Raw genomic sequence first — 17,720 nt, 5'->3', positions numbered from 1 at the left:
TCTTCCAGGTCTCCCGTTTAACCACAGTGCCTGGCTGTGAGGAGAGCTGGGCAGAGCTACACCTGAATGTGAATTGTAACTAGAACCCATCATTAGTTGCATGATCTTGCTTCTTCAACACTTTTCAGGTTTCAGGGTCAGATCTAACATTTACTAAGTCAACAGAGGTTCTTCTGTCAGCTCCAGCTGGCATTTGCTCAGGTCTCCAGGAGGAAGAATTTGTCTGTGAAAATCAGTTAAATCAATATCGGGATATATGTGCAGCTGAGTACTTGAGTATTTGTCAACATTTTTGAGGGCTAATTAGTAAAAGGGAAATAGTTTACTAAAAAGAAAAAAAAAACCAAAACAACTCTTTCTTAGTGTCAGCTAGTTTTGGGAAAAAAAAATTAAACTTACTATTTGTCCTTTATTCCTGAAAGTGCTTTCCACATTTTTTTTTTTTTTTACTTCTTCTTAAGCAGTCAGGGAGTGACCCAGAGAAGAAGTTACATTCTTACACAGCAGGTGAACCGGGAACTTGCTGTAAATGACCTGCAGGTATGCAGAATAGCGCCGTTCCTGCGCCCAGAGCCCCTGCGCTGCTGCAGAGAGAAAGAAGCAGATGCTTACATGTATAGACAGCAATAAAACTGGAGTGTAACATTTTTAGGATCGCAGCTGAGCTCTCAGACAAGGCTTTCTGCAATGACTAATACGACTACGGTCTAATGCGACAGTTCACCGTCTGCAGCCTATTCAGCCCCGAAAGTAAGCGAGTTCCTCCAGATGTTACACACTGAAAAAAAAAAAAAAAAAGCACATCCAGTTTTCAATCTTTTTTATTTATTTAAACTGTACACAAATGTAAAATACTTCAACAGCAAATCTAAGTGAAAATTGTTTGGTTTAAATTATTATGGAACAGAACCTAAAAGGAACTTTATTAAATAAACATAAAAATTGGATTTAAAGGATGCACATATTGTAATGTATTCTACAATAGTCACTTTTTTTCACTCTACATTCCATGTGCGTATGGTATAGAAAAGACACTGAATAGAACAAACAGAATCAATCCATTTTGTACCCTGAAACAATTGGTAGGCCTCGTGAGGGATTGCTCAGTATGACTACATGATATATGATGGCTTTGCCATCTCATAAAAATTATAACTAATATGTTGGCCTCTTTGGTTCCAAAATTTCTGTATAATACATTTAACTGTATTCATTTTTTGCTGCTATAAAAATAACATTTTTTTTCAAATGGCAGTTTTTGACTAATCATGCAACTAAATCAGTGCAAACATTAAAAGCAATCATTCGCTTTAAAAAAGAAGCAAAAGATTTAATTTCAAGTATAAAAAAATATAAAAAAGTCATATCATAAGTCCAGTTTTGTCTAGTATGGGTCAACACTTTAAATTGCATAGCTCATGCGGCACCTGTTTACCTAGATAGTGAGCAAAGATAAGTGCACTATCAAGTACCACTTTTCAAGGCATTGAAATTTGCAAGTGCTATTATACGTGCATTCAAGCAGTTTGCAAGTGCTATGCTGTATCATTATTTTCTGATCTTTATGGCCATCCTTGACACCTCCTGGTAAGGAAATTGAAAGCACTCTCCTCTCTCCTCCTTTCCAAGACTTGTGAAAATGTTCCTCGCCTGTTATTAAATGCACTGCATTTCCCAGAACGTCTCCACTCTGTCGCTGTCACTCCTCTTTAGGGTTCATTGGTTTAGCCGTGGTGGCCATTGCTTGTTTGCTCGTCCCCCACGTGATGTAGCCTTGCCGAGTCCCCCACTGAAGAACACAGATTGCAACTTTTGACTTTTTGTTCTTTGCACAGTGAGAGATGCCAACAGTCAACACAGTCCAGATATGGTATCGATTCCCTTTTCCAAGACACGGCGGGTGTAGCCAACCATGGGTTGCTAGTGGGCAGTAAAAGCATTGGATCACGCCAGCCCAGCTTGTGACTCTGCAACAGCCAGGTGTTAGAAATACAGCAGTTTCTTAGATGTCTGTCCCCTTTTCTCTCTCTCTCTCTCTCTCTCTCTCTCTCTCTCCCCCCCGATGGAACCACAGGATTCCTTGCTGGAAGTGCTGTAGCAAGAAGTGGGTATCTGTGATGTTTATGTTTAGATAAATTTAAATTAAGAGGAAGTGATCGCCTCCCAAGGCAGGTGTCCTGCAGCTTCCTGTTAGACCTAAGAGGTGACAGTCGACTTTTTTTTTTCCTTTTTTGTTTTTTTTAATTTTCTAAGTTTGGTCATTTTTGACACCTGCGTGCAAGAATACGTTGTGTTCTCACAGTCTGTGCTTTTGCCTGAGCAAAGGGAGCTCCTTTCGGTCTGGCTTTGCCGGCAGGCGGGGAAACAGCTGCTCAGCCGCTCACTCGTACTGGCAGGCATTTAGGTCCATCGTCACTGGTCACTGACTTTCTGTGCTCATGTCCCTTTTCTGAGCTGCCTCGTGTGTGTGTGTCTGTGTGTGTCTGTGTGTCTGAGCGCGTGTTTGTGTGCGTGCCCACATTTCGTGTGTGTGTGTGTCTTTAAGATATTTCATAGCATTAACTTATAAGTGATAGAATATATAAGTGTCCATGATCCACAAACTGCCACTGTCCTGACACCAAAGTGAAATGATTATTTTTTTCTTTTTTTTTTTTTTGTCAAACTTTTCCACAGTGACTTTCCAACACTGATGCCTGGATACACAGTGAAACTTCCTCCAACACCATCTTGTACGGGAATGTTTCTCTCTCTCTCCCTCTCTCTCTCTCCCCCCCCAAAACACACCTTAAATCAAGCACAACCACATTCTTCCACAATCATATTGGGAACGTCCCTTTTCACAATGTTGTATTCATCATCAAAGTACAGCATTGACATTGTGCTAAGTTTGGTTGGAATGCAACAGGAGTTCACGGTGCCCGGGTTCAGCCCCCGCATTCGGTACTGATTCACGACAGCGGTGTGAAAGGAGGAAGCCGACCCCGGGACACCGGCCAAGTAGGCCGGGCAGCTCCCTTCACAGTAATTCCCATAGTAACCTGATGGAGCTATGATCCAGTCATTCCACCCAATGAGTCTAAAGTCAATGTAAAACTGTTGCCTGCAACATAGATTGGTCCTGCCATCGCACTCCAGGCCTCTTTTCCGGATCCTGTGTTTGTTATCAGCGAGGCGGGCTTGCACCACTAAAAAAGGCCGGTGGGATTCCTCCCCGGGGTCCACATAAATTGGCAGCACTGAATACTCTTCACAGCCCTCACATTGAACATCCAAGTTCAGTCTCCTTTCTCCTCTCTCAAACAGAGCCTGGATCGCCTCTGTCATGGGAAAAGTGTGCCAACCACTTCTTTTGAGATCAACTTTCTTTTCAACCACATTCCACTTGTTGCTAGTGTCCGGGTCTTGGAAATAGACTTTGACTCTTACTTTTCGCCTGCTGCCTTTCTCTAAGACATATGGAAGCAGCTTCAAGTAAAGCCACAGGCTGGCTTGAACGACAAACAAGTTCTGGTTCCCTTCATTTGAGATGAAGAAATAGAGGCGGACTCTAGATGAGGCCAGATCGTCTGCAAGATAAGGAGAGATCAGCAAGATTAAGTCAAAAAGGAAATGTTAGCTTGTGTGCCATTCTGGATTCAGGGACAACACTAGAGCACAGCAGATCGAGCAAACAGTGACGGGGCTGTGCCAGTCAGAAGGCATGCACTGCATCAGATATCCCCAATTTGCAATTAGAATTAATTGAAAAGGGGACTTCCCACAGCAGCCTTCAACATCGGGCTGTAGTCGGATGTGTCAGATCCACAGTACAGACATCAGTAAGGGTTTTACAGAATATATGTTTTTTCCAGAAAGCAAGAATTAAAGATGCTACAGCAGCACTTTGAAAAAGACGGGCACTAGCTCTAGAACTCTGCTATCTCATCAGTTTAAGAATAGTTTTAACTTTCAGCTACCTGCCAATTCTCAAGGGGAAAGCTCTTTCAATAACCACTAAAACGCCAATGCCAAACCAGGGATTTTGTTTCGATTTGCACATATTCTCGTTGCGGTTTAAAGGAGACGATTCACGAGACAGAACGGAAAATATTTCAGTAATGTGCCTGCTTGTCCAACAGATCAAGCTAACCCCCACTTAGTCTGGTAGAATATCAGCTATTATTAATCATTTCAATCTCTGCCTTTTCTCCCCAGAACGATGAGCTCCCATACGAGGCAAGGCAATGGAGCGGTTGTTCCCGCTGTAACGCCGTTATTGGCTGTTCTCAATACGCTTTTCAGCAACACCAGAATTAAAGGAGAGAAATTGTCACAGAAAACCAAATGTCACCAAATGTCTGACATAACCCCTTATTTGTAAACAGAAGAGCCTGCTGCATGAAACATTTCAGAAATACCAGCGGCCTTCCTGCAATTTTGTAATGAAAGTCCGAACTAAATTTGGCGCAGGTGATAAATGTGCCGGCCTTTATGGCAGAGACCGTAATTCTGGTCCCTGAATCAAAGCATCCCAATTGCTATTTAAAATTATTGCTGGAAAGGCATTTTCTCATCTGCCCTTATCAGTTTTGCTTCCGTCTGTACAGAGCTAAATGTAGATTTTTTTCTGCCTTTTCCTTCCCTAAGAATCTTTAGCATTTTTGTCAATCTCTGAATGGGATTTTTTGCGTAGTCGGTGTCTTCATTTGTTACCCTAGATGCCTTTCAAATGTGCCTCCAGAGCCCATTCAGTACCTTGTAATAGTTCAGTGACAAAAATTTTCACTGTGTTTGTCTACGTTTTACATAAAGTCAATTTTGGAAGTGTTACAAAAGACAGCGATTGACTGAATACCAAATGGAAGTACAAGCCCACCCCCGATCTCCTAACGACATCCTATTAAAAAATAATAACCCCCAAAATGTACAGTAAGAAAGCCTTTCTCATGTTAGTAAGTACACAACTTTTTCGTAAACTGTGGTGACAGTGACAGAAAAAGAACAGTACGGTGCTGCTGCACCGATCCACATCACTTGTGTTGTGTGAGATTGTGTGCGCTCATAAATTTTGTATGTGAATATAACAAGCATATGTATAATGCAACAGATCCCATAGATACTGTAAATGTATATGCCTTTGGTAAGTGGGAGGGTAGATAAAGAAGATGAGTGGGCAGCATACAGGATAGAAAGAGATTTATTTTGTGGACAAATGATATATAGATGCCACAAGAAGATAGAGAGAGGAAAATGAAACGAGCGATAGAGTGATGAAGGAAAGGAGAGATGGGCAGATAGACAGGTAATTCACAGAGTGATGGTGTTCCAGCCAGATGTGCAAAGTTCACAGGGACAGTGGTTAAACTACTGGAAAGCTGTGCTGAAGGGATTCGGTGACATGTAACTGCAATGGCTGGACAGGACTGAGATGGCTGGTACCGTGGGGATGGAGGGCAGCTAGTAAACGGACTGACAGACAGAGAGGAGACAGACACACTTCGTAGGACACTGCATGCAATGGACAAACAGACAAGGCCAATACTGCAAATGAAAGCTAAATAAATGGAAAACAAACGAAAAGAGGGGATGGGCAAATGCAAGCCTCAACAGACAGATGCAGGCAGTGAACCAGATGAACGTGCAGGGCAGACAGACAAGGCAAGGGATGCAAGAGATGGAGCGGGACAGGCAGAGGAGGGACAGTGGGACACGCAGGGACAGAGACAAGCCCCGGTGCAGCTGCAAGGACAGCCGGAGGGGAGCCGGGAGCATAGAGGCCGCGGAGGGATGGAGGGACAAGAGAGGGGAGTTGCAAGGCACAACCCGGGGAGAATCCCGAGCACAGGGGCACAAGCAGGGAGGACGGGAAAGCGCGGTCAGGGCCGGAGCTGGACGGTGCGGGGCATGGGGGAGAGCGAATGAGGCGGAGGACAAGCGGGTGAGCTGGGCGGCCAGGTGCCCGTACCAGGCAGAAGGACAGGCGGGAGGAGAGGCAGGGTGCGCAGGGGGCCAGGCAAGGGCAGCCGGGGAACTGCTACGGGTCAGGCAGGCGGAAAGAGAAGGTGGGCAGGAGGACAGGCAGGGCGAGAGGGAAGACTGACAGAGGTCAAGCAGGGGGACTGACAGGGGTCGAGCGGGGGGAATGACAGACGGGGCGAGGCAGGACAGGCGGGGAGCGCGGCAGGGCAGGGGCCGCGGCGGGTCGGGCAGGGGGTGCGGGCGGCGGGGGCGCGCGGCCGGGCGGCGCCCACCTGTCTCGGCGAAGCTGATGATCTCGGAGACCGGGTCGTGGGCCGGGGGCCCGGCGCTCGCCTGCCCGTCCAGGCTGGGGATCTCCACGCGGCCGTCCTCCCGCACCTTGCCGGCGTGCAGCTTGCGCAGAGCCGTGACCATGGCCGCCTTGGGCACGGCGTGCGTGATGTTGGGCCGGTCCCGCATCTGCAGCCGGCTCAGGATGTGCCTCTTCACCGCCTCCAGGAAATCCCCGTCCACCTTGCCCGGCTCCTCGGGCCGCCGGAAGCCGCAGGAGGTGCATGTGTCCTGCGGGGAGCCGCCGGCGGGGGCCGGCGGGGTCGGGGTGGCCGCGGCGCCCAGCAGGAGCAGCCCGCAGGCCAGCAGCGCGGCCAGCACCCCCCGGCGAGCCGCCCCGTCCATGGCGGAGGAGCGGGGGGCCGAGCTGGGGGCCGCCCCGGAGCGCCGCAGGGAGCCCGTCTGCAGGCAGCGCCGCTCCGAGCGCTCCGCGGCGCGGAGGGGGCGGTGGCAGCCAAGCTGGGGGGCCGCAACCGCTCCGCGCAGGGGGGGAGCCGCGGCGGAGGGAGGGGGCGCCCGGGGAAGCGGCGTGTGCCGCCGGGGAGGCGGAGGGGGGAGGCTGCACGCGCAGGCACCGAGGGCGAAGTTGGCGGCGGGGGGGGGGGGAACAGGCTTGGCGTGCACGGAGAGCCCGGCTCCACGGGGGAGGGGGACGGCAGCAGGTGAGGGGGTGGCTGCGGAGCCCGGGGAGGAGGGAGGGGGAGCGGGGAGCGAGCCGGAGGTGCGAGGGGATCCGGGGAGCAGGGGAGAGGCGGCGCCGCTCTGCCCCGGTGCCCCGCGTCGCTTCAGAGGGGCATCCCCGGGCGCAGTCGCTCGTGGTCCATTCCCTCGCTTCGCCAGGTCCGGGCGGGCCGCGGAGAGGAGCTCTCTAGTCCAGCGTCATTGAGGGGGGTCAGGGAGATAAACGAAGCAGATTTATATACAATCCAATTTATAGCCTGGAAGGAGGGGGGGTGGGGGGGGAGAGAGAAATACCACTTGTACCGCCCCCCCCGTCGCTCGGTTGTCCCCCTTCAGCGCCCGCTGCTTCTCAACGTGCCATCAAAGTTGACCCGGAGCATAGCTGGGGAGGGAGCCGGGGGCGGCGGGCAGAGGGTGCGCGGCTGGCAGCTCCACTGTTGCGAGTCTTCTCCCCTCACCGTCCCGCTTATTATTAGCGAGATGCTTTTATTTTCAAAGCAGCGCGGAGGGTCCGGAGTCCGGCGCGGATGCGGTGGCGGCGCCCGGGGACCCCCGCCGCGGGCAGGGCACCGCACGCTGCGCGACGCGGAGCGGAGAAGCGGCGCGATCCCGGCGATCCCAGGAGAAGCTGCACGGATCCACTTGGTCAGACCAGCTCTTCGGCTCGCTCCCTCGCTTGCTCTTTTAAACAATATCTCCCTTGTTGGTGGTTTGGGTTTTATTATTATTATTGCTATTATTATTTTAAGTGTGATTTTTGTTGTTGTTGCTGCTGCTGCTGCTGCTCCAGTTAATCTGTCTCCCTCTGCGTCTTTTTGATCTTTCGCTCGCCTTGTGCTGGCTTGAACGCTGTGTTTTGTTTTGTTTGGGGTTTTTTGTTTTGTTTGGCTTTTTGGTTTTTGTTTTTGTTTTTTGTTTTTCTTTTTTTACGCGTCTGATGTTCCCTCTCGGATCCGCAGTGAAAGGTCTCGGGGAAGCTGCTTGCTCCTCGCTTATCTTCTCTGATCTCCTCCTGCTAATTTTCCCCCCCTGCAAAATCACGACATTGTGGCACTTTCTACTGAAACTTTTTATACAGGAGTTAAAACCACGTGGGAACTCCAACCTATAACAGACGCCATGGGCTCCTCACTATTTAGGAGCTTAAGTTAAGTCTTTTGCCCCCTGGGCTATTACAGTAACTTCCTGATGTGGAAATATTAACTATGCTGTTTCTTTAACTCCCCCCGTCCCCTCCCTCCCTCCCTCCCGGTTCCTGCAAACACACCCACCACACCGGCTCGCGTCCCTGTCCCATCGTCCGGCAGGACGGACGGACGGACGGACCCCGAGCGGCTGCAGCTCTGGCCCCCTCCCGCCCCGGCCGGGAGATGGATGCCCCCTTCTTCCCCTCCCCCGGTGCTCCTTGGCTTTTAAGCACTTGAAAGTCATTAGAAAGTTTACCATCGGTTGGCTTTGCGACGGGGGGGGGTTTCTGTTTGTTTGTTTGAATGAGCCGGGTAGCCGGGGCGGGTGCCGGGCACTGTGTGTGTTTTCCGTGGGGCAGCAGGGACGCGGAGCCTGTCGGAGGCAGCAGGAGGAGGGGGACCGGGGCGGCGGCCGAGGGGAGCCGGGAGGGGAAATAACGGGACCGCTGCACTCCCGCAGGGGAGCCGCCAGCAGCACCGGCCCTGCCCGCGCCCGGGGACCGGCTTTTCCTGCGCGCCTTCGCGGGAGAGCGCTTTGGGGATGGGGAGGAGCGGGCACCGGGGCAGAGGGGATGGATGGCCGTGACACCCCTCACGGCAGCGCTCAGGAGAGATCCCCACCGGCTCCCGCCAGAAGCCCTGCCCGGGGACCAGCGGCCAGGGACAGGGGCCAAGGGGGCGGGGGGAGAAGCCCGGCGCACATCGGCGGCCAGGGCAGCACCACCGAGGCGGCGGCACCACCGAGGCGGCACCGCGGCCGCTCCGCTCCGCGCCGGGCCGGGCCGGGCCCCGCGGGGTCGCGCTCACCTGCGCGGGGCCCGCGCGCGCCGCCGCCGCCACAGGGCCAGCCTGGGCCGAGGGCGCCCCCTCTGGGCCGCGCGGGGAAGCGGCGGCGGGGCCGGGCGGGGTCACCGGGACAGCGGCACCGGGACAGCCGCATCCCGGGACAGCCGCATCCCGGGACAGCCCCCGGATGCACGGGAGCACCCGGCCGTGGGGGCGCTGGGGAGGTCTCCGCGGTCCGGGCTGGGGTGCCGGGTCCCGCAGAGGCGAGGGGCTGGGGCTGGGCAGCGGGCGGGCGGTGCGCGCTGGAGCCGGAGCTCAGCGCTGGGCAAAGGAGCACTTTGGGCTGAGCCTTCTGCCCGGCCCTTCTAATCGCATCTACTTTTTTTTTTTTTTTTTTTTTTTTTAATTTAAAAAAAAAAATCTACCTTCAGGAATGAAGACAACTCTCAAGACCTTCATCTTTTTCACCGAGGCAGATGGTGCTTTTCAAGGGCAGATGCAGGACACACAAATTTCAAGCATGACAGCAAAGAAGTCCCTTCTGTTCATTTCATTTTGTAGAAGAAGAAAATAATAAAACTTCTCATCGATCCCTGGACTGCACTCGAGTGAGAGCTGTTAGCTGTCACAAATACAAGCAACTCAGGAGTGTGAAGAGGGTCAAGTGGAGGATCAGCTCATTACTGTGATTTAAGAATGGAGGGGACGAATGCTATTCTCATCATAAATGTTTTCTTTCTTGTTCTATACTGCAAAAGGAAAGACATTCAATGCTGTGCTTCAAAGTCACATTGCAATCCCAATCTAGTTGTTCATGTTGGGTTTAATATAAACAAAGTCTAATTGCATATACAGCTTTGTAAATCCTCAGCATCACTGGAGCTACCCTGATGAGAGATCAGAATTAGGTACAGTATTTCCTCCCTGCCAGTAACAGGTTTTGAATGGAAAGCCTGGAATGTAAAAAAAGAAATAATGCTAAAAATCCAATCACTCTGACATCCTGTGAGCTAATAAGAGCACGTGAATGCAACAAGCTTAGTACTTCACAGTAATTAATTTGACAGCAAAGAGCTAACAAGAAAACAACAGGCAGAGCAGTGATGACTGGTTCATAGAGGTCACTGTCAAACAAGAAATAGGTGCAAACACAGTCCATCTCCCTTTGGAAAAAAGTATTTAGTTGCCCCAGTGAAAATGAAATGCCAAAGAGGGAAAATATAATGGGTTTGGTGGGGATAACAAATCTGGCAAGGTATTTCTACAATAAAACAAGGTAGAGGTTTTCTTTTTTACATGTGGGGATTTTAAATCATCCCTGTTACTTGCTGTAGTGGCATGTTTTGGTTTTTGCATTTCTCCCCCTCTCAGCCAAAGCCATTTTGCATATTCAAATATTGGGAAGACTTATCTTCTCTCACAATTACTAACAAACTAATACAATAATAACCTCTATTGTTATTTAAAGTGTGTCCAACACAGCATTCTGGAGGCAGTTCTCACACAATGGACTTTCTCTGGCTTCCTCCTAGAGAAGAACTTAATCAAACCTCAGATGCTTTCAGGCAGAAGAGCCTTCAGGGAGAGCAAACAGGGTTAACAGAAAGAAATGTGCCATCTGATTTCTAATCTTGCTCAGGGAGCATGGCCTATTGATTGAGCCATAAAGCTCTGTTAATTTTAAGATTTCCTCAGCTTTCAGTTCTTTCCCTTGGGCATAAACTTGTTGCTTACACATAGTGGCTGAGCTATCAGGGAGAGGGTAGCTTCACATTCTCCAACTCGGCTCTCTTCCCCTCCTCCCCTCCATTCTATTTGTTCTGAGCTCATCTGCGTGAGGATACATTTTCACACACACCTTCTCAAACCGGCTGCTATTCATCTGATTCAGGGTCATGCTTTTCCATACATTAAATGCAGGGGAAAACTGGGAAGGAAATGGCTGGGATTTGTGCTTGACGGGCAAGCACACGATTAGCCAGGGAGCCCTGCTGTGAGAAAGTACAGCGTCGGAGGGTATTTTCTGTAGAATCATCCAGTCTCATGACTGGAATCTGATGCCTATAAAAAGCTACTATATAATGAAAACAGGATAAACTGAGATCCTCAAGCAGTGTAAGTCGGCATGTTCCCGAGACATCCAACTGCTGCACAATCACGGAACAGGTCAGCTTGGAAGGGACCACCCGTGGGGTCATCTGATCCAACCTCCCTGCCCAAACAGGGTCCTCCTAGATACAACTCTTTCTTCCTTTTTAACCTAGATATTTGCTTATGCACATTTTTCTCAGGGATAAGGAAGCAGAAGTCACTCTTGGAGAGGCCAGTCAGTGCAGCCCTGAGCTAGAAACTGAGCAGGAGGCGATGGCACAGGGCAGCTCCCTCAGTGCACTGTGTTTCCACCATGCCCTCAGTGGGACCATGAACAATTTACATTAGCAAAGGATCTAGCTCTTCACCTTTAGCTAAAGCACCTTTTATGCACTTAAACCATTAATAATATCTATTAGGTAACCTTGTTAATCCCTTTGAGGTAGGATTTTCTCTACTGTACTGATGGCTGAACTGAATAAAAGCTTCACATATGAGAGGCCTGGTTTGCACTAGAAATGCTTCTCCTTTGATAACCAGCAAATACAAGTTTTACTAGCACAAGCATCTTTTTCTGCAAGCGTTTCCCAAATAAAATAGGCTATACTGGCAAAAGCACTTTTTTTTTGCTCATATAGCTGCATCTATATGGGGGATTTTTGCACGTAGTGAAACGCAATCTGTTTTAAATGGCACTTCAGAAGAGCATTGCTATCCCACAGAAGTTTCAAGGCTAGACCTTGAAGTATATACTTCTGCCTCATATCTGAAAGAGCTTTTTACAAAGTGGCCATTGTCATCTTGCAGGAAATACAGAGAAACTGAGACACACAGATACAGGGTAGGCTGGGAGTGCTGTGCTCTATCTGGAATTTGTGTTCATTACATTCTTTAGCTTCAGATGAAATTATGTATCTGTAATCAGACTCATTCCTCACTACGCAAAATTACTTCTTGAACAACTGTGACAAAGACAGTGGATGTTTCAAAAGCAGCATAATTCTGTATGAAAGAAAAGTCCTATTGAAAATCAGGTAGGTAAATGCCATTCTGAATGACCTAGACATTTTCTGAACTATCAAAGGTAGACTTAACTTATTAAAAAATAAAAACACTAAGAGATTAATCTGGCTTCTTTGCTCCTGCCCATGCTTCTTTAATTGAAAACTGTTTGTTAACAGAGATTTATTCTCTAAAAGAAAGGGTCCTATTCTGAACAGCACTTGGAAGAAGAGGGGTTTAGCAGACAGAAACAAAAGACCTGACCAAACTGGGGACTCTTCGTCTAAAGCAGGTACAACGAGAATCTGAGTCACAGAGAAATACAGTAGAGCCCTCAACAGGTTTTGAAGAGCACCTATTGAATGCCAGCTTTCAGCACAAGTGTCAGGCAGGATGGGGGACATGGGGGAGACAGCAGGACAGGTGGCAGGGATATACTCACAGCCTCAGCCTCCTGCTCCCAGTGCACCTGCTTCAGCACGGCTGCAGTCCCACTCCCCTCACCTCAGCTACCTGGCTGTGCTTCATGGGCAATGTGTTGGCTGGTTGATCCTCTTCAATGACCCCTCCATGCTCTGGGAGGGTTTGCAGCTGAGCCCCAGGTTCACTGTGGGGAATGAGCGTGGCTGAGTCTCGTGCCCGTGGTGCAGTGCAGGCAGGTCCCTGCCTCAGGCAGTGTCCCTTTGCCAGAAGGGCTGACTTCAGGGATCTGCTCCAGTCCCCAGAGTAAAGGGACCACACGCCATCGGGTGGATATCCCCTGTGATATTCAAGAGCTATCCTCTGCTTGTTGATGGCCCAGAGTGTTCTTGCTTTCCTCGCACAGTCTGTCCTCTGCAGTCCAAAGCCGTAGCCTTATAACCAGGCAGTGACTTCCTCTGAAGTTGCTTGTATTGACCTAAATAGGTTGGGGCGGGTGAGGACACACAGAGAACATGAAAAAGCTGTGCTGGTTGCCCAACAAAGAAGTGTCTGCTTTGTGGTGAGCACTTTTAACATATAAGCACTTTTAACATGCTGTAAAGAACATGATTTTCATGTTTGTTTAAGTTCACACCAAAAGGCTTGCAAAGTAGCAAAGTGGGTAAAAATAAAATCTGCATTTAAGTGGTAAACAAAATAGTTAAAACCTGACTTTTTGTAATTTGAACGCTACTTACTGAGGCAGCGCATTTAGAAGTCCATGGGTGCTTTTCTTTTGTCATCCACCCATGATTGATGTATCTGATAGATCCAGAAAATGAACTTTAGCATGGAGCAATGTTAAAATCAGCTGTCCTGAGAAAAGCAGTGGTTATCAGGGAGTGGTGACAAAATGGAAATGTTTCCCTCAAATTTTAAATGAAGCTCAGAAGCAAAAAATGGCTGGTAGCTTTGCAATGAATGCCCTAAGATAAATGGAGTACCCGAGTCATTCACAGTGGATAATCAGTAGTACTCCATGAATACCTGAACATAAACTTTTTTTTTCCCCACAAGCAAGTAGCAAGTAGAGGAAGTCTCTACACCTACTTCCTGTGGACAGGCTGCAGCCAGAAGTCCTGGGCTTAGGCCTGAGCTTCCCTCTCTTTACCCCATTTTCACTAGCTGTTAGTTAGGATGACAGCATTCAGTCCTCTGGAAGTTGCTTTGAAATGAAGAAAAGAGGCATACAAGAATTCATCTTTTCCATGGAGCTTGACACAAACAGCATGGCCTTGGTGCTGTGTGTCAAAAGTAATTTTCAATCTGTTCATAGTTAAATTGCACAGTTTTGTTTCCATGAATCTTATTATATTAAATGAAAACTGTTGTGCAGTTCGACTGTTTGCAAAAGAATGTCAGAGTGAGATTTGAAAGATGACTGTGATATATGGTTTACTCTCTGCTAGGGCCAGGATCAAGGCACTCCTGTAAGAGCAGCAAAGTGCCCCAGTTGAAGCAAGGAGGGGCAGAGCAGTAGCACTGTCACAGTTTGTGGAGCTCTACAGATTCGGCCCAGCTGAGAGCTGCCCCACGCGACTCACGCTCATCTGCCCAGTGCTATTTAGCCTCTGCAGGCCTCTAGCTAGAACATTCAGACTGCCTCACGTTTGCTGTGTGAACACTGGCTCCAAGCAAGGTCCTCTGCTACCACACTAAATCACAGGAGAAGGTTATTAATAAAAATTTCTGAATCACCTTCTGCCCTGCTTAGCATCTATCGGTCATAAGTCAGTGCCTGAGTATGCTGCAGGATTAAAACAAAATGGGTTGCAAACGCTGTATGACTTGGGTGCTAACCTCTGCCATTTCTTCCAAAACATGTGAAAAAGCACTTACACTGTGACAGCTTTTGCACTCTCCAGGCTACAAGCAGGTCTTCTTGTTCTGTTGTTTCCCTGCCATGATCTTCCCAAAAGTGGGGGAGCTTATTAACAAAGAATAACCCTCAAACTTCTCCACAGCCCTTTGCCATTTCTGAGTAATAATCTTGCCCCCTCAGTGTTTACAGCTGTGGTTGAGATCCTTACCAAGAACATTATTAAGAATAAATTATAATATGTGGAAATATTACTGTGAAATATACTGATACCATTATACCAGGATAAGAAAATAAACCACCACTTCAGAGATGGCAAGAGCAGAAGCACAGAGATCATGTTAAGCAGACGTTGGATCTAACAAACCTACACAGGTACTGAAGTCTTAGCAGGGTGCAGAGCTGTAACAGGAAAGTGTGCTGTTCTAGGGTTTTTTGCTTAAAAGATGAGAGAGAGGGCCTAGGGGAGGGGAATGCATGAAAAAGAAAAGGATGAACTTTTTTTTTTTTTTTGGCTACTCCACATGGGGTTTTCCTCTGTTTAAATGCTGAAGGACAGAAAGATTTTAAATTAAAATCTTAATAAATATAGCCCTGAGGCTAGTAACATTATTACATCCAAGATGATTACAGCAACCAAGCCACAAAATACATATATATATTTATCTGAAGCATAATAAGCCTCAGTATTTAGTTAGAAGAAGGCTAGGCAGCTAACTGACTTCCAAATTAGTGAATTTTCCATTCCACTCTACCTAAAGTATACACCAACATGGCACCTGGTTTGCAGAGTTTGTTTCATTTCTATACAAGATAACATTTTTACTACTTACATTTTAGATATACGTATATATTTTTCAGATCATGTGTATGAGAGTTGGGAGGAAGAAACCCAAGTTTGTAATAGGAGATATGGATAATTATTCAGCTTTGTTGTGACAAAGGGACCTAGGTCTCCCAGATTGCCTGAGTGAGGCATGTTTTCCTTGAGACATTTGCCTTTTTCAGTCAATCCTAGTCTCAGTATAAGATTCTGCGCTCTACATGTTTGTGTAGAGAATTGGGGTTTTTTTAATTATGGAAATTTTTTAATAAAGGATACAGGGAAAATATGGGATACAAAGAAAAGGATACAAGCTGATAAAGATGATTAAATCATAGAGCAACTGCGGAGTGGGTCATGAAGTGTTATAATCCCCAACTCCCCTCTGCTTTCTGCCTCAATGTGTTAATGCATCACACTTTAGTACAGTGACACTTTCAGCCCTAGGTGGAAATTCACACATGATGAAGAGGTGGAGGAGGATTTCCAGATGGTCAGACCTCAGGGAGTGCGAAAAGGTGGGGGGAGGAAGGGAGAAACTGCTGAAAGGAATCGGACTTTGGTCACATCAGTAATTTCCAGCTGAAAATGGAATATTAAAAAAACCACCCAAACCCCAAAAAACAATCACTAAGGATCCCATACCGGGGCCAGGTGCATTCAGGTTTGGACATTATGTGTGATAAATCCTCACCAATACTGGTTGTGAAAGATCCCTAGGAAATATTGGTTTATTTGTGTGCAACAGAAAGGTGTGAGCTTCATTTCTTTGGCCAAATTTTATCGTTGGTACTAAAGCACCGTGACACAGACCCAATTAGTTGTTTTATTCTCTACATTTCCTCTTTACTAGAGGTTATTGTAAACTGGTACTTGCTCTGAATTGTGCACAAATTTTCACTCCATCAGATGCTGCACTTTGCTGCACCCTTTGGGACCCTCTTCTGTAGGGCCACCTCTACAAGAACAGTGAAGGGCACTGAGAGAAAATGCAAGGCCTGCATCCAGTTGGTCCCAACACACCCCAAAACAGGCCCCACTTTCCCTTTAGGGGAGCATAAGGCAGCAGCTGCTATCACACAGCTGGACTTCTCTTAGATGACCTCATTTACTGTGGTCTTTCGGGGAGAATGGGAAGGTAGTCATGGGCCAGAGTTCAAGGGGTCTGGTCCTTCAGGGTGAAAGGTGCTAGAGCTGCATAAAGAATTAGCAATAGATGGTATTTTGTACAGCCACAGCTTTTTCCAGATGTCAGGGTTAGAGAAAATTTTAAGATAACCAGTTATTTAGGCATCACAGTACCCCTATATTTTGTGTGCATGTGTGTTAAAGATAGTCATAATGACATAAAAGCTGAGCATTAGGTATGATGGCTTGGACTGCATTTCTAAGGGCTCTTGTTTCATTCAGCTTCAGGTGCTCTTCAGGTCATAGGCATTTCCCCACCACAAAATGTGCACTCAAGCTGCCAATGGTGTGCAGTCACACTGGAAAGGTGCTTTTGTTTAATATCATCAGTATGATTGCATGCTATTTACTTGTATTTCCTGGACAGCAGCTAAGTAAATTGACCACAGCCAGGTGAACTACTGGAACAAATATCATGAGAAATAAGGCTGTTGCACAGATTTCACTTTGGGGAAATGTTTGGTGGATGTCCACTCCCTGTCACTCCCAGTGCAAATCATGTTGTGCGTGCAGGTCAGGACAAAGTTCAAGGAGACAGAAGACACTTATTCAACTTCTGCTAGAGCAACTTGAAATTTGTGAAATGTGTGGTTTTAGCCGCTGCTGAGTTCATATCCCCATTAATTGACTTTCTATGTTAAAATCACTCGTGTCATAGCAAAATGCAAAGAAACCTTGAGCATCTGATGTGGCAGTGACTTCCATGATGATATATTTAAGATGTCCAGGTGCCTGTTGCTGGCCTTAGTGGCAAACCAAAGGCCTCCAAGCCTTGTAAAGCCTGCAGCATCCATCTCGGACTAAGTCCCTTACAATGACTAGATGAACATCTCTGACTTTGTTCCCTAAGGACTCAGTGCAGCAGGTGTTTTCAGTCTGCCCACCTTCCAGATCAGGTGTCCAAAAATGCAGCAATAAATACAATTTTTTTTTTCTTCTCTGTTTCTAAAAGAGCCCAAGGTGGGTGGAGGATATGGGCGTAGGCTATTTTTATTCATACCTTAATTTAGTCAGTAGTCCAACAGTTCATGAAGAAGAGCTGGGCTCAGTCTTCTTTTCTGCCTGACAGGAATCCCAGGGAGCATGAGAGGCAGCTCAGGTGTTCTCGGAAGGAGCAGACCATGGGGTGGTGCTGGGACAGGAGCACTCCCCAAGCCTCCAGCTGAGTCAGTGCGTGACCAAAGGGAGCAGGAACCCACAACTCTGTAAACAGACAGTTCAGAGAGCCACAAGCCCAGGCCTTCCTTCTTCTCACCCTGCTAGCCAAAACATTTGGAACTAGCTAATTCACATGAGACCAGCTTTAAGAGGATGGAGGCAGTCCCCTCCCTGGCATCAAGCATACCCTGGTAAGCGCACTCTGCTGGGAGAGGAGACATACACATTCCCC

At 47.9% G+C, this 17,720-nt stretch overlaps 1 protein-coding gene and 1 long non-coding RNA gene across 2 annotated transcripts; one reads left to right on the top strand and one right to left on the bottom strand.

The window, feature by feature from the left end:
* Positions 1–805: 805 nt before the first annotated feature.
* Positions 806–6,996, bottom strand: INHBB (inhibin subunit beta B). The gene is made up of 2 exons (XM_071435244.1): positions 6,234–6,996; positions 806–3,569 (listed from the first exon to the last, which is right to left on the bottom strand). The coding sequence occupies exons 1-2, from the start codon at positions 6,634–6,636 to the stop codon at positions 2,794–2,796; spliced, it is 1,179 nt and encodes a 392-aa protein (XP_071291345.1). The 5' UTR covers positions 6,637–6,996; the 3' UTR covers positions 806–2,793.
* Positions 6,997–7,011: 15 nt separating this feature from the next.
* On the top strand, positions 7,012–10,240 carry LOC139593839 (uncharacterized). Its single transcript, XR_011680407.1, has 2 exons — positions 7,012–7,617; positions 8,051–10,240. It is a non-coding gene; the product is annotated as an uncharacterized lncRNA (long non-coding RNA).
* Positions 10,241–17,720: the final 7,480 nt, after the last annotated feature.

This window comes from Agelaius tricolor, unplaced genomic scaffold, assembly GCF_023055355.1.
Source record: "Agelaius tricolor isolate 1412-34295 unplaced genomic scaffold, bAgeTri1.0.p SCAF_10, whole genome shotgun sequence".
NCBI classification, from domain to species: domain Eukaryota; kingdom Metazoa; phylum Chordata; class Aves; order Passeriformes; family Icteridae; genus Agelaius; species Agelaius tricolor.
Note: the sequence above shows the minus strand (reverse complement) of the source record. Positions and strands in the feature narration are given on the sequence as shown.